The following is a 15,742-nucleotide window of genomic DNA, read 5'->3' on the forward strand; positions in this document are numbered from 1 at the left end:
TCAGTTTGTTCATCGATAAATCACAATGCTTTCATGAAGTAAAGTAAAAAGTAACAGCCTGTACATTTCCCACTGCTGAGATAAGGCCTCCTCTTCCATTAAGGAGAGGGTTTGGAACATATTCCACCACGCTGTTCCAATGCTTTCATGAATTCTGCTCTTTTTAGGGGTAACTGTTTTTTTGCGTATACTGAAATACAATAAACTGTTTAACGCTCGCTCACTGTCTGTACGAGCAAGCGCGTACAATTAAGTGCTAAGGTTGCATTTTCGTTGTGACCTAATTACTTCACTTTTATAATTTACGTTTATATTTGATAAATCAGTTCGCCATCGGTTATCAAGATTACCGCGCGTAATTCGCCATTTTGCATTCCGCCATTAAATTCATTATAGACTAAGTTCTTTTATAAATATACATCTTACAGTTTTAGACAATAATTTTATTTCTACTCATACGTACGGACAACCCGTACATTGTCGTTGGCTGATAGTTAGTTTGGTGTCAACGCAACCTAAGATAAATTAAAATATAAAAATAAAACAAATATCCTGAAAATTACATTTTATTTCAACAGCACTAACACTATTTTACAACATAACATTACATTTATAATTTAAACAACATTCTATTGAAAATATTTGACTGTATATATAAATTACAGCATCACTTATAAAAGATTTTTCTGGCTTACAAACATAGTTGCATCTCTTTCTCTCATAATCAAATTCACATTCGAAAGAAGAGGACAGCATTGTTTAACAAATTTCCCTTTCAAATCATTTATAAGTAAAGCCATTCCGTTTGACATTAGTCAGGCCGTTCTGGCATCACTGGGTTCATTCGTGAATATAGTAATAAAAAAAAATAACAAAACTGTACTTGGTGTTTTAAATTGAACACAACGCCATCTTTTCCATAACGTATACGAAAATTAATTCAGATAATTCATTTATTCAAACGATGTAGACTACCTGAAAGAAAAATGGGTACTTTATTCTTATACTTAATCTGTGTCTATGGGTATGTGTATGTGTCATTTTGAAGGTAGGAGATAAATAAACAAAGATTACTAAAGATTTAAAAGTTTGTGCACAAGCTTGACGCGATACTATTTTAATTTGTGTGTGTAATTGTTCTCTTATAAACTGTAGCTCTCCTAGGGTAGCAAATCAATGGAGGTATTACTTAGCATCGGTATTGCTCAAACAGTTGCAATTGATTTTAATATTATTTTATGATGTACAAGTTGGAAGTGACGTCATCTTAAACATATAAAAGATATTCTCGGTGTCATATAACACAGGTAACCTTGAATTTACATGACAAGAGGAATAAAAGTAAACAATAATTTGATTAAAGAAATCTTTGCATAAAATATTTCTCTACAAACAGTTCTTGATTAATACACATTTATTTTGAATACCACGTGTGCTATGTTAAAGAATTTTGCTATATAAAAATTATAACACACTTTTTAAAGAACTAGGTATATCAAACTAGTGAATTTAAGATTAGTTTATTGTCATTATTCATTTAAATTTATTTATATTTTTTTACTATTGAGTTTGATTCCCAAATAAATAAATGAATAAATATAAATAAATAAATATAAATATGAGACAACATCACATACATTACTCTGATGCCAATGTAAGTAGCTGAAGCACTTGTGTTATGGAAATCAGAAGCAACGACGGAACCACAAACAGCCAGACCCAAGACAACATAGAAAACTAATGGTAATCTACATAGACTCGGCCAGGAATCGAACCCGGGACCTCAGAGTGGCGTAACCATGAAAACCAGTGTACACACCACTCGACCATGGAGGTCGTCTAACTAAATAAATAACTATAGTACGATACAACATAGATGTAGCATCGGCGAAATTCGTAAAACCGATCACATCCGAATTGAATACGCTATCCCAAATTATCAATATTTATTTTCTCACACGAATATGATCATTGCGCAAACGTAATAACTTGTAATATCATATGACCGAATATATTCGTCAATTTGACGCGTCGATTTACATGCACTCGCTATCTCTGACGCGTGAATCTATAGCGACGTATAGCGTCGAATGGCGCGATAGGGAGCTATTTCCATTGGTCGTGTAAATCGGCAGTAATCGAATCGGTTTTATTTTCATTCCATTGCATTTTCCGATGCTGCATCTAATTTGTGTCGTACTATAGTCAAATCGAGTAGAATGAAATTTTTCTTTAACTTGTGTGAACACCCTACTGACTTCTCTCCTGCACTATTCTGGGTTGGCTGGCAGAAAATGCTGTAATAGCGTTAAGTCCGTCCTTTGTACATGTTTGATCTGTGCAATAAAGAATAATAATAAAAAAAAATGTAACAAGTCACCGGCTAGAGGAAGTGCGCGGCGACGCCTAGCTGCAGGCCGGGCGCGGGCGCGTCGCCGGCGCGCGCGCGCAGCGGCACGCAGTAGTTGAGCTCGACGCGCGCCGCGCCGCCCAGACGGAGCGCCACGCCCGCGCCGCACGACGCGCGCGCCTCGCCCAGCGCCCCCAGCGCCGAGCCGCTCTCCTCTGCGACCGAGCCCACGTGCTTCATTTGTTTATTTAAATTCACTTGGTTGTAGGGCTATGTGCAAGCCCTCTATTGTAACCACGAGATGACTAAACCCAAATAAAACAATATTTGATTGATCTTGGCGGTAGGGCTGCGTGCTAGCCCGCCTGCCCCCAGCGCCGAGCCGCTCTCCTCTGCGACCGAACCCACCAGAGCTTCATTTGCTTAAATTCACTTGGTGGTAAGGCTATGTGCAAGCCCTCTATTGGAACCACAAGATGACTAAACCCAAATGAAACAATATTTGATTGATCTTGCGTGCTAGCCCGTCTGGGTAGGTACCACCCACTCATCAGTTATTCTACCACCAAGTGATTTATTATTTTATTATATTTAAATTCACTTGCTGGTAGGGCTATGTGCAAGCCCTATTGGAACCACAAGATGACTAAACCCAAATAAGACAATATTTGATTGATCTTGCGTGCTAGCCCGCCTGGGTAGGTACCACCCACTCATCAATTATTCTTCCACCAAATAACTCAGTATTTATATGTCCCGGTCTGAAGGGTGAGTGAGCCAGTGTAACTACACACAAGGGACATAACATCTCAGTTCCCAAGGTAGTGTGCGTGAGATATATCCCATAGAAGAGTAGGGATAGCAAAACTGTTCACTTGGTGGTAGGGCTTTGTGCTAGCCCGCCTGGGTAGGTACCACCCACTCACCAATTATTCTACCGCTAAAAAGTACTCAGTATTGTTGTGTCCCGGTCTAAAGGGTGAGTGAGCCAGTGTAACTACACACAAGGGACATAACATCTTAGTTCCCAAGGTTGGTGGCGCATTGACGATGTAAGGAATAGTTAATATTTCTTACAGCGTCATTGTCTATGGGCGATGGTGACCACTTATCAGATGGTCCATATGCTGGTCCGCCAACCTATACCATAAAAAAAAAATTAAGCACACTTACAACATACATATTACACACATTTATATTAAACTTTAAAAGTCATATAAAAGTTTGAAATGTACGTCAATTACAAGTGTACACAACATTCATTGAGTATGAATATTTATTTTACAAGTAATACAACAAACAACAACAACAACAGCCTGTAAATTCCCACTGGTGGCCTAAAGGCCTCTCCCTTGGAGGAGAAGGTTTGGAACATATTCCACCACGCTCTTCGAATGCGGGTATGTGGAATACAAATGTGGCAGAATTTCTATGAAATTTATCACATGCAGGTTTCCTCACGACGTTTTCCAAGTAATAATAGTTACAGTTACAGTGCAAATTTAAAAATTGTTTATATTATTTAATTTATTCAGAATAAATATACAAATTAAATTAAAGTAAATTCAAAATTAAATCAAAATCAAGATTGTTGGGTGCCAGACGACGACGAGCATGGACAATGTCGATATGGCAAACGTTAATATTCTTACGGAGCCACTGTCTATGGGCGGACGTGACCAGTTACCATCATGTGACGCATTGCTCGTCCGCCCACCAATGTCATAAGAAATGCACTTATTAATTTCTCATTAAGTATTTGTGCATTAATGTACATATGCCCTTTTAAAAAGTCTGGTCACCACTTATGAGTGCAACAAACCGCGTCATATTCTTCTCTGCTAAATCACTAAGGACAGTCTTTAATACTAAAATAAAATTATGGCTATCAATTAAATTCAATATAAACACTAGTTAACTTAAATTGAAACCATTACAAGTGAGCACTGAGGTTTTAACTTTTAAGCTTTGGAACGACCTTAAGGCCTACCTGTGGCCATTTATTATAATTATGTCTGAGAGTACTGATCTGAAGGCAATATGGTGGAACATGCAAAAATTGATCATGTCAGTCACTTGAGAAAACACAACAAAAGTTCTCAATCATCAGATCCAAGTCGCTGAGGCCGAATACGGGATACGATAGAGAGAATTAAATTTCCGAATAAACTTACCGGGTTTTGCGAGGCAGCCTGCATTTAGGAACAAGTGCGATCTGAATAGTTCCCCTAGCCCGCCCTTGCCTGGTTGGAAGGGAAGGGGAGCGTATACGTGCAATCCTGTTGCCCAATATGCCTGTTTGGGAATTAAATATTTATTTTAGATTAATAATCGTTGATTGTTTGTGCTATTTTGTAAAATTAAATACATATACCTTTTTTAAGTGTTACCAGTAGTGTGTCATTGAATTGAGAAGGTCAAGAATGAAGGCTGTATAGTACGACACAAAATATAGCATCGGCAAAATTCACATCCGAATTTAGTACGCTCTTCCAAATTATCAATTCTTATATCTTATGTGATCTCTATACAAACGTAATAACTTGTATTATCATATGACCTAATACATTCTTAAAATTCACACTTCGATTTACACGCACTCGCTGTCTCGGGTTGCATTGACGCGAGAATCTATAGCGACGAATAGCGTCGAATGGCGCGATAGGGTGATGTTTCTATTGGTTGTGTGAATCGGCAGTAATCTACTTTCTAATATGCTTATACTTGGTAGTACTCACCATATATACAGCCAAATAGAAATACTGACTAGGATTTCGTTTCGGAACAAAGACTTTTGTGGCGCTCTGATATTTCTTACAGCGACAATGTATGGTGATCACTTACCGTCAGATCTACCATTAGCCTACTGGCATTCCTATTTTATAAAATACTAATTGACCCCTACGGTTTCTCTCGTGTTTTAAGAGTTGGTTGGCATATTTTAGGCAAAAACATAGTTATTGGAGTACAAGTTAGCTGCATAGCAAATATCCTCAAATTCGAAGAACGACAGACAGACAGACAAAGTTACTTTCACATTTATAATATTAGTATCTCTTTGGCTAATTCCACAGTCCCCAATTTTCGAAACATCTTGTCACATGTTTAATTCGAGAAACTTGAAAACAGCACTGTTCCACTCGAAACGTGAAGTTTGGTCACATTAATCAAACCACCATACATATTATATAAGGCATGCATGTCCTCACCGTTCCACCCAACGCGTGGTTATCAGCATGCGGCCCAACGCCTCTCTGCCTGAAACCGCGAACAGTCGCCGGGCCCCCCAGGTAGAAGTGATCGGGTATGTCCGTGCCGTACACATCGTGGAGTACGCCTAGAGCCCCCGATGCTTGAACTACCTACAAACAAGACATTTTGGTCAACAACAACAACAGCCTGTAAATATCCCACTGCTGGGCTAAGGTATCCTCTCCCTTTGAGGAAAAGGTTTGAAACATATTCCACCACGCTGTTCCATTACGGGTTGATGGAATACACATGAGGCAGAAATTCTATGAAGTTTGTCACATGCAGGTTTCCTCACGATGTTTTCCTTCACCGCAGAGCACGAGTTGAATTATAAAGACAAATTAAGCACATGAAACAGCGGTGCTTGCCTCGGTTTGAATCCGCAACCATCGGTTAAGATGCACGCGTTCTAACCGCTGGGCCATCTCGACTCTTAAAATTACGTAAATTTCTCACAGCTGGGCTAAGGCCTCCTCTCCCTTTGTGGAGAAGGTTTGAAACATATTCCACCACGCTGTTCCATTACGGGTTGATGGAATACACATGCGGCAGAATTTTGATGAAATTAGACACAAGCAGGTTTCCTCGCGATGTTTTCCATCTCCAATTCTGATCTGAATTACAAACACAAATTAACCACATGAATATTCATATCATAGTCAGTGGTGCTTACCTGGGTTTGAACCCGAAATCATCGGCTAAGATGCACGCGCTCTAACCACTGGGCCAAGTCAGCTCACTTTTGAACCAAAAAACATCTTAATATCCTCAAAACCCTGTACTCACAACACCAGGCACGATCTCCTTGTTTGCCTCCGCCTGTAACTCCGTGCGGATGTTGGCAACGCCACCCCCGAGCCCCGCCAGCTCGCTGGTGAACTGCACCCACGTGCCCCGTGTTGGGAACACGACCTCGTCCCGGTGGTCGACGGTTACGATGTGGCGGATAACGGACTTCATTTGAGGACCTTTTGGTGTCAAAAATATTGGGTAATCCAGCCATAGAATTGAGACAAATATCCGGGTGATAGTGCGTGTCAAAATATTTAGAATATTCTAGTAATTGTTACAACAACAACAAAAACAGCCTGTAAATTCCCACTGCCGGGCTAAAGGCCTCCTCTCCCTTTGAGGAGAAGGTTTGGAACATATTCCACCACGGTGTTCCAATGCGGATTGATGGATTACACATGTGACAGAATTTCTATGAAATTTGTCACATGCAGGTTTTCTCACGATGTTTTCCTTTACCGCTAAGCACGAGATGAATTATAAAGACAAGTTAAGCGCATAAATCAGCGGTGCTTGCCTGGGTTTGAACCCGCAATCATCGGTTAAGATGCACGCGTTCTAACCACTGGGCCACCTCGACTCCAGTAATTGTTAACTTCTTCAGGAACCTTCAGGTACCCAAATAATTTAAAGTTAAAAAATATTTTGGTGTAATTGATCGTCAACGTACAACCAAAACTAATAAGCCTAGGAAGCCGAAATATTGAACATTCGTTTATTGCATAACGTAATCATAATATAAAAAAATTGATTATCATAAATTTTATCTTTTAAAGGAGTAAATGGACATGAATTTTCGAACCGACAAATATATAAACTCTCATTCTCTTGAGTTATTTTGGTTGTCATCGATTTAGCTTAAAATATCTTAAGACTTGAAGATATAAAAAAACACTTAAGAGCTTGGAATCCTATCGGGCGTGTACAGTCAGAGTAAGAAAACCTTCGTCAGTTTTCAAATTAATTCCTTTATCAAGTCTTAAAGTCTTAGTACCTTTTGAATCTAAACATCAAAAAAAAGGTAAAGCAGATTATCGCTCATACTGAGCACACGAAAATAGATCTTAAGGTGACGAACCTTTTCTTATCCCAACTGTAGATATTTTAGCTCAGAAACAAAACTAAAAGGTATTAATAGTCATCAAGTAAGAAAAGACATCAAACTTTTTATTTCATAAAGGTTGTATTTTGTCTTCTTCTTTCATATGCCAAATTTTTGAGAACAGAAAGAGCCGAGTATAGTTTTGCCATACACATATTGTATTACTCACCACTGCTCTCCCGCACTTTGAAACTCGTTGACTTGCTGAGGACCGAAGTGTCGCGGACGATCCCCTCCCATTGCAAATTATGTTTTGTCTGCAACAATCACAATCGCTTATGTCCACTGCATACAATACACGAACGATAATCCATACCCATTGGGTAGCCATCTGATCTTCTCAAGAAATCAATTGCTAGTCTGAAGCCACGAACACCGTTTTCCAATCGAGAAGCTTTCGGATTTGCTGGCGTTTTAAGGTTAAAAAAGTAGTAATATCCTTATTTTGAACACTTGAACATGCAAACTTGATTGATTTGATCATGGATGACATACATAATTACTTTTGCCTTCATAATATTTGTATAGATTACGAAATACAAATTATTTTGACAGATATATCTTTATTTATAATACGATTATTTGACAATAGACAACTTTAATTTGATTCACTAATTAATAGAACTTTAAAGTGGTTTATTTGCCTTTACTCATTCTTGGATTGGAATGGACATTACGAGATGTTTATAATTTACAAATCGCTATTTACAGATCAGAAGACTACCAATAACAGATAGTAGATTCATTAAAAAATACAAACGTAGTATCCATTTTAAATTTCTTGTTACATATCGACAATCTCCAGTGAAAATTTACGTTTTCTTCAAATTTTTTTTATATTAGACCACGTGACACATTTTTTTAATGAATTTAAACATCTGTGATAATTGTCACATAAAATGCCAATGACTATCGTTATTATTTAAGAAACTCCAAATGGTCGGAATAGTTGATATTTTATTTTGATATTTAATTTATAAATTTCTACAAGCTAAATAATTTAACAAAAAGGAATTTCGTTAAATCATTTAGATTGTTGTATCATTATTTGGCGGTTTTGCTTGTTCATACCATTATAAAGTTATTACCATCTTAGCTCCTAAGGTTGGCGGCGCACTAACTGGGTAGTTACCACCCACTCATCCAATATTCGCCAACCAAACGATGATGATGAGTGAGCGAGCCAGTGTAACTACAGACAAAGGACTTCGGAAAACACGTAAAGCTTTAGATCCTGTGTGTTAACACTTTTCCGGTCGTACTAGACATGTGATCTTATCGGATTATAAGAGCGAGAGATGTGTTCGTAAATATATGTTATAGAGATAACATGTGTTTACTAACACATGTACATGTACTTCAATATGTCCTGCATAGCCAACTATGTTCCTTTCAGAATGACTGCTTTGTCCGATATCAGTCAGAACATCATCATCATCATGTACGACGTCACACAATCAATGGTACAGTCGAGTGCACATCACAATAACATCATCATGTATGACGTCATACAATCAATTGTACAGTCGAGTACACATCACAATAACATCATCATGTATGACGTCACACAATCAATGGTACAGTCGAGTGCACATCACAATAACACCATCATGTATGACGTCACACAATCAATGGTACAGTCGAGTGCACATCGCAATAACATCATCATGTATGACGTCACACAATGGTACAGTCGAGTGCACATCACAATAACATCATCATGTATGACGTCACACAATCAATAGTACAGTCGAGTACACATCACAGTAACATCATCATGTACGACGTCACACAATCAATGGTACAGTCGAGTACATATCGCAATAACATGATCATGTATGACGTCACACAATCAATGGTACAGTCGAGTGCACATCACAGTAACATCATCATGTATGACGTCACACAATCAATGGTACAGTCGACTACACATCACAATAACATCATCATGTATGACGTCACACAATCAATTGTACAGTCGAGTACATATCGCAATAACATGATCATGTATGACGTCACACAATCAATGGTACAGTCGAGTGCACATCACAGTAACATCATCATGTATGACGTCACACAATCAATGGTACAGTCGAGTACACATCACAACAACATCATCATCTATGACGTCTTACAATCAATGGTACAGTCGAGTGCACATCGCAATAACATCATCATGTATGACGTCACACAATGGTACAGTCGAGTGCACATCACAATAACATCATCATGTATGACGTCACACAATCAATGGTACAGTCGAGTATCACAAGTCGAACTCACCGCAGGGGAAGTCCTGAAAGCGACGTCCAATAGCAGACCTCGATCAAGCAACTTGTATCCCGACCATGGGTATTCGTGATTCTGTTGGTACACCGTCGCTGACAGACTGTAGGACGGCATACTTGTGTTATAACACTTAGAAATGTATATACCTACCATATATACCATATGATGTATATACTCACTAAAGAAAAAGGTTCTCAGCGTTTGATTATATATCATCAAGTCAGCGATAAATGCTTATTTACAAAAACTTTCCTAAACTTTCCTTGGTGGTAGGGCTTTGTGCAAGCCCGTCTGGGTAGGTACCACCCACTCATCAGTTATTCTACCGCCAAATAACAGTACTCAGTATTGTTGTGTTCCGGTCTGAAGGGTGAGTGAGCCAGTGTAACTACAGGCACAAGGGACGTAACATCTTAGTTCCCAAGGTTGGTGGCGCACTGACGATGTAAGGAATAGTTAATATTTCTTTCAGCGTCATTGTCTATGGGTGATGGTGACCACTTACCGTCAAGTGGCCGCCAACCTATACCATAAAAAAAACTCTTCTCCTCAAAGGAGTCCTTAGCCCTGCATTGGACTATTTACAGAGTTATAAAAAGAAGATAAATGAATGAATGAATATTTGACGACATAAGTTTGGTTGCCGTTATCTTTTCGTTCAGTGACGAACTAAGGAACTACGGAGCGAAAGATCGGGGGATCTAGTTCGCGCAGTTCATCTGTGGGAACGTTCTTTTGAACTAGATCAATCGCGAACTACACAACACTACACTGTACTGTAAGCCGAATCGATTAAAACGTGACTCACACTGAGCCGAGATGGCCCAGTGGTTAGAACGCGTGAATTAACCGACGCTTACGGGTTCAAACCCAGGCGAGCACCACTGTACATTCATGTACTTAATTTGTGTTTATAATTCATCTCGTAATCGGAAAGGGAAACATCGTAATGAAAATATGTCTAATTTCATAGAGGCCACATATGTTCCATACCCTCTCATTTCAGTGCCTCCTTAAAAGGGAGGGGAGGCCTTAGCCCTTAGAGGGAAATTTACAGGCTGTACTCACACGGGGGTTAGGGGGCTGTGGGGATAGGGCTTCATCGCGGATATGTTGAAGTTTGACGAGCTGCGATGCCCCACGCTGTACTCAGCCGCGACCCTCTCCCCGCGCCCCAACACGTTTGGAAGCTTTACACCTGGAACGAGGAATCTTTGTAAAGCATTGACGACCTCCATGGTCGAGTGGTGTGTACACCGGTTTTCATACGCCACTCTGAGGTCCCGGGTTCGATTCCCGGCCGAGTCGATGTAGATTACCATTAGTTTTCTATATTGTCTTGGGTCTGGGTGCTTGTGGTACCGTCGTTACTTCTGATTTCCATAACACAAGTGCTTCAGCTACTTACATTGGGGTCAGAGTAATGTATGTGATGTTGTCTCATATTTATATATTATTATATTATTATTACGCTTCAAAAGTCACTTAACGACCTCTGTGGTCGAATAGTGTGTACACAGGTTTTCACGAGTACACCTCTCCGAGGTCGTCCGAGGTGGAGATTCGATATAATATTCTATATTGTCTTGGGTCTGGGGATTTATGGTACCATCGTTACTTCTGATTTTCCACAACACACACTTTAGCTACTTACATTGGGATCAGAGTAATGTATGTGATGTTGTCCAATATTATTTTATTTTACTTACAAAACTCCAACAAAATATCACATAGATATCGACCAATGACGTCACATTAATTCAAGGTCAAAGGTTGTTAATTAACTCCTCCTGCCATTGAAATATACTTCAGACATAAGAACTTACCCAGTACGAGATTTCCTTCGTTTTCACTGACAGTTGTGTTGATACCGCCGACCACACGCGAGAGCTCCTTCACTTGGAAAGTTACCTGTCAAAGTTGATGAGAAAGTTACGGCTTCGACGATCTGTAAGGCAGACTACCTTAGGAAACACCTTTAGATATCTATATAGGAAACATTGAATATTTCTTACATCCAACGAGTCACTACCAATCAATCAATCAACATTCAAGTAAGCCTTTTAGTTAAACCAGTTCTGAATAATTACAAGACATTTTTTGGGTATTGTCCAAAATTTATTTCCAAAAAATATTATATAATATATGGGTAAAGTAACATCCCGTAATAATAATTATTCTAAGGCCTCCTTCAAAATCAAAATCAAAATATACTCTATTCAAGTAGATTTTTACAAGCACTTTTAAATCATTTAATAAACTAAATTAAGTGAAGCTACCACCGGTTCCGAATGCAGATTCTACCGACAAAAACCAACAAGAAACTCAATAGCTTTTTTCCTTTTTTATCCTTAAGTACCAAGATATTGTCCCTTGTGCTTATTACACTGGCTCACTCACCCAATAATGCGTAGTTTTACTGTTTGATGGTATAATATCTACAGAGTCGGATTTAAAGGTGTGGAGGCCCCGGGGCCACAAAGCAGTGAGGGCCCTAGACAAACAGAAGCGTGAACACCCAAATAATTATATTATTATGAATTAATTCGTTTTTTTTTTATTTCAATCAGTAAGCTATGAATTGTTTCGTATTTGTATCGTTAACTTTAAAATATTAAATAGTAACATTATTATAATTTGACTATATCTCAGTATTTGTTAACTTGCTGAAAACTGTGGCCCCCTCTCATGTGGAGGCCCCAGGGCAGTTGCCCCGGTTGCCCTCCCCTAAATACGGCCCTGAATATCTAATCGATAATATTAGCTGAGTTGTTTTATACCTCTAAACCTTCCGGAGTCGCTCCCGGACCGCTTGAAACGTCGATAAAAACTCCGATATCTTTAAAACATCCCATGGAGTCGAGGGCTCGTCGTACCTGTAAATGTTAAACAAACGAAAGTATCAATAAATGTTCAAGAAATTCCACATCGGGCAACAGTATAATCACGTATAGTCTATCCCAACCATAAGAGGAGATAAATAAAAATTTTAACAAAAAGAAAAACCGACTTCAAACAAAACACTATTTTAAAACAAAAGAATATGCACTAAAAAGTAATAAACATAATTGCGTATTCAACATATTTTTAGAGTCCTGCTCCAAATATAACAATAACTATAACTGCGTTACATAATCGTAAATCGACTTTTAAGTAGTCTAATATTTTTCATTTCATTTTACTTAGGACGAATCTTAAAAAAATTGTTGAATACGCAATTATTTGTATTACTTTTTAGTGCATATTTATTTGTTTTAAAATAATGTTTTGTTTGATGTCGGTTTTTCTTTTTGTTAAAATTTTTATTTATTGTATTTGTCGATGCTACATCTAAGTTGTGTCGTACTATACGTCGTTTGAGTCGAGATAGCTCAGTGGTTAGAACGCGTGCATCTTAACCGATGATTGCGGGTTCAAACCCAGGCAAGCACCGCTGATTCTGTGTGCTCGACGGTGAAGGAAAACATCGTGAGGAAACCTGCATGTGACAAATTTCATAAAAATTCTGCCACATATGTATTCCACCAACCCGCTTTGGAACAGACCTTCTCCTCTAAGGGAGAGGAGGCCTTTAGCCCAGCAGTGGGAATTTACAGGCTGTTGTTATTGTTGTATACGTCGTTTCGATTTACGCCTAGCATTACGAGAACCTAACATGCCGTATGTACGAGACTGGCTGTATTAATTAATAGAACGTATCTTACTTTATGTGCTCTCAATATGACGTCTTCGAAGTCAGTCGCGTGGAACAAGTCATCGACTGTGCTCCTTACGATGTCATCTTTGGTCCTGCTAAGGCCGTCTATATGGACGCGGTCGACGCGAGCCTGAAATCATTAAAACCATAGACAATTTCTATTTTTTAAAGTAATATATAGAAGTATAGAAGTATAGATAATTAATTATCTATACTTCTATACTAATATTATAAAGAGGTAAAATTTGTAAGTTTGTAAATTTTGATGTAGGGGGTAATCTCTGGAACTCATAATCCAATTCTAAATTTGTTTTAACTGGCAGAAAGATACTTTATACCTGATTGCTATAGACAATAAATTGTTTCTATAACATGTATATTAACCGAGCTATCACAACTTTTGCCTAGCAAGTCGGAAAAAATACCTCATAAAACAGAATTATTTGCGTGCGCTGCCTAAACGGTTGCTTAAAATTAAAAACAATGTATTTCTACCTGGTTCGTCTTAATTATTTTTACAAAAAAGTCCGCGATACCATATCTCTATCTTTTATATTTTATCTTTTATAATACTAATACACAAGCGAAGCCGAAGCGAAGCGGCCGCTAGTAATATAATAAATTAAGCTAATATAATCTATGCTGTTATTCGTTTCTGTGTTTATTCTCAGTCATCTCAAACACACTTTGATTAATGTAAAAATCAACTTATCTTTATATAAATAGGCGTTAATTCGGTGCTGAGATGGCGTAGTGGTTAGAACGCGTGCATCTTAACTGATGATTACGGGTTCAAACTCAGAAAATTATATGCTTAATTTCTGTTTTTAATTCATCTCAGCGGTGAAAGAAAACATTGCGAGGAAAGCGGCATGTGTCTAATGTCAAAGAAATTTTGCCATATGTATATTCAACCAACCAGCATTGGAACAGTGTGGTGGAATATGTTCCAAACCTTCTCCTCAAAGGGAGAGAAGACCTCAGCTCAGCAGTGGGAAATTTACAGGCTGTTGTTGTTTGTGTACATATATAATTTATTATAATTAGACAACATAAACAAGACACATATTATAGGCAGTAACACTCACACAAACTCACAAAAATACAGCTACTGAGATCAGCAATTAGAATAAGCACTTGTAAGACAATCATCCACTATTTATGTATATACAACTCGGAAATCTCACCCGAACACCATTCAACTTTATATTTGGTTTAGGCAAAGGCTCTTCCAAGTCCACGGGTTCGTCAAACTCGAATAGGCCGCCCAAGGAACCATTGTCACCATTATGTTCGGCCTGTATTAAAAAAAATGTAATTAAAATCATAGATAATATATGGTAAACTGTATTCAATAAATGTGTCACAGGCAAAAGTATTAAAATCAATCATAAAATATTTATGAGATCAACAGTGGCAAATAGATGTGAATCAGATTGCCCAATTAAGCTTAGTTTGCAGATTTTAGATGTGCTAAATTTGTGTTTAACATCAAGGAACACTTTGTGAGGAAACCAGCCTCCAAAGTTTAATTTTGGAACCAGACCGTCCACAATTGAGAAGGTCTTAGCCCCGAAGTTACTTTAATTATGTGTGTGTGAATAATTGTCGTTGTTGTGTTGATTTAATTATGAATATTATACTACATGGTACTTAATTTTTGACAATGTTTAATACCATTATTATGGTTTTTTTTTTTTTTAATAAAATATAATTATGTCAAGTATATTGTATATTTTTCGAGTCGGTGTACTATGTAGTATAGGTGTAAGTAGTGTATTTTTTTTTTTTTATTTCTTATCATGCAAATGTATTTCATGTAAATACGAAAGTTCATATTATTTTAAAAAAATTTAACACATTTCTAAAGAAGCGGTTTTTCTTTTAACTGTCCGATAGATGAGTGTGATAGCAATTTTCTATACTTATATAAATATCTATGAATATATTTTATTTAAATTATAAATAGAATTATAACCTTTTAATTATATGTTGTAAACCTTAACATAAACTGCTTACCTTAGCATGTACCGTTCCCATTTTATATTAAAAAAGATATGGCAGTGAATTTATACGACAAAAATATAATTTAGAATTTTTCTATTTTTAATTACATAAATACACAGTTTTGACAGTGATACTTCGGAGGCACAACTTCAAGTTCAAATCATTTACATAAATGATGGCAACATTATCAAAAGTCATAAGAAGATTAGTTCAATACGGAAAGTTATTCAACAAATACAATTATATTTTTAAT

General features: G+C 37.6%; 1 protein-coding gene across 1 annotated transcript; it reads right to left on the reverse strand.

The window, feature by feature from the left end:
- Positions 1 to 553: 553 nt before the first annotated feature.
- On the reverse strand, positions 554 to 15,656 carry LOC124541995 (sorting and assembly machinery component 50 homolog). The gene is made up of 13 exons (XM_047119943.1): positions 15,502 to 15,656; positions 14,670 to 14,780; positions 13,490 to 13,612; positions 12,566 to 12,661; positions 11,612 to 11,696; positions 10,854 to 10,983; positions 9,780 to 9,885; positions 7,666 to 7,753; positions 6,389 to 6,570; positions 5,560 to 5,712; positions 4,525 to 4,645; positions 2,381 to 2,565; positions 554 to 975 (listed from the first exon to the last, which is right to left on the reverse strand). The coding sequence occupies exons 1-12, from the start codon at positions 15,520 to 15,522 to the stop codon at positions 2,384 to 2,386; spliced, it is 1,398 nt and encodes a 465-aa protein (XP_046975899.1). The 5' UTR covers positions 15,523 to 15,656; the 3' UTR covers positions 554 to 975; positions 2,381 to 2,383.
- Between the last annotated feature and the right edge of the window lie 86 nt (positions 15,657 to 15,742).

Source organism: Vanessa cardui, chromosome 29 (genome assembly GCF_905220365.1).
Source record: "Vanessa cardui chromosome 29, ilVanCard2.1, whole genome shotgun sequence".
Classification (NCBI taxonomy): domain Eukaryota; kingdom Metazoa; phylum Arthropoda; class Insecta; order Lepidoptera; family Nymphalidae; genus Vanessa; species Vanessa cardui.

What these genes read in the sequence shown, in the direction of transcription:
- LOC124541995 (XM_047119943.1), bottom strand. Translation starts at nt 15,522, where the DNA reads ATGGGAACGGTACATGCTAAG. An exon ending in TAAAGTTGAATGGTGTTCGG is followed by an intron (nt 13,613 to 14,669) that starts GTGAGATTTCCG and finishes TAATGATTTCAG; the next exon opens with GCTCGCGTCGACCGCGTCCA. An exon ending in TCATATTGAGAGCACATAAA is followed by an intron (nt 12,662 to 13,489) that starts GTAAGATACGTT and finishes TAACATTTACAG; the next exon opens with GTACGACGAGCCCTCGACTC.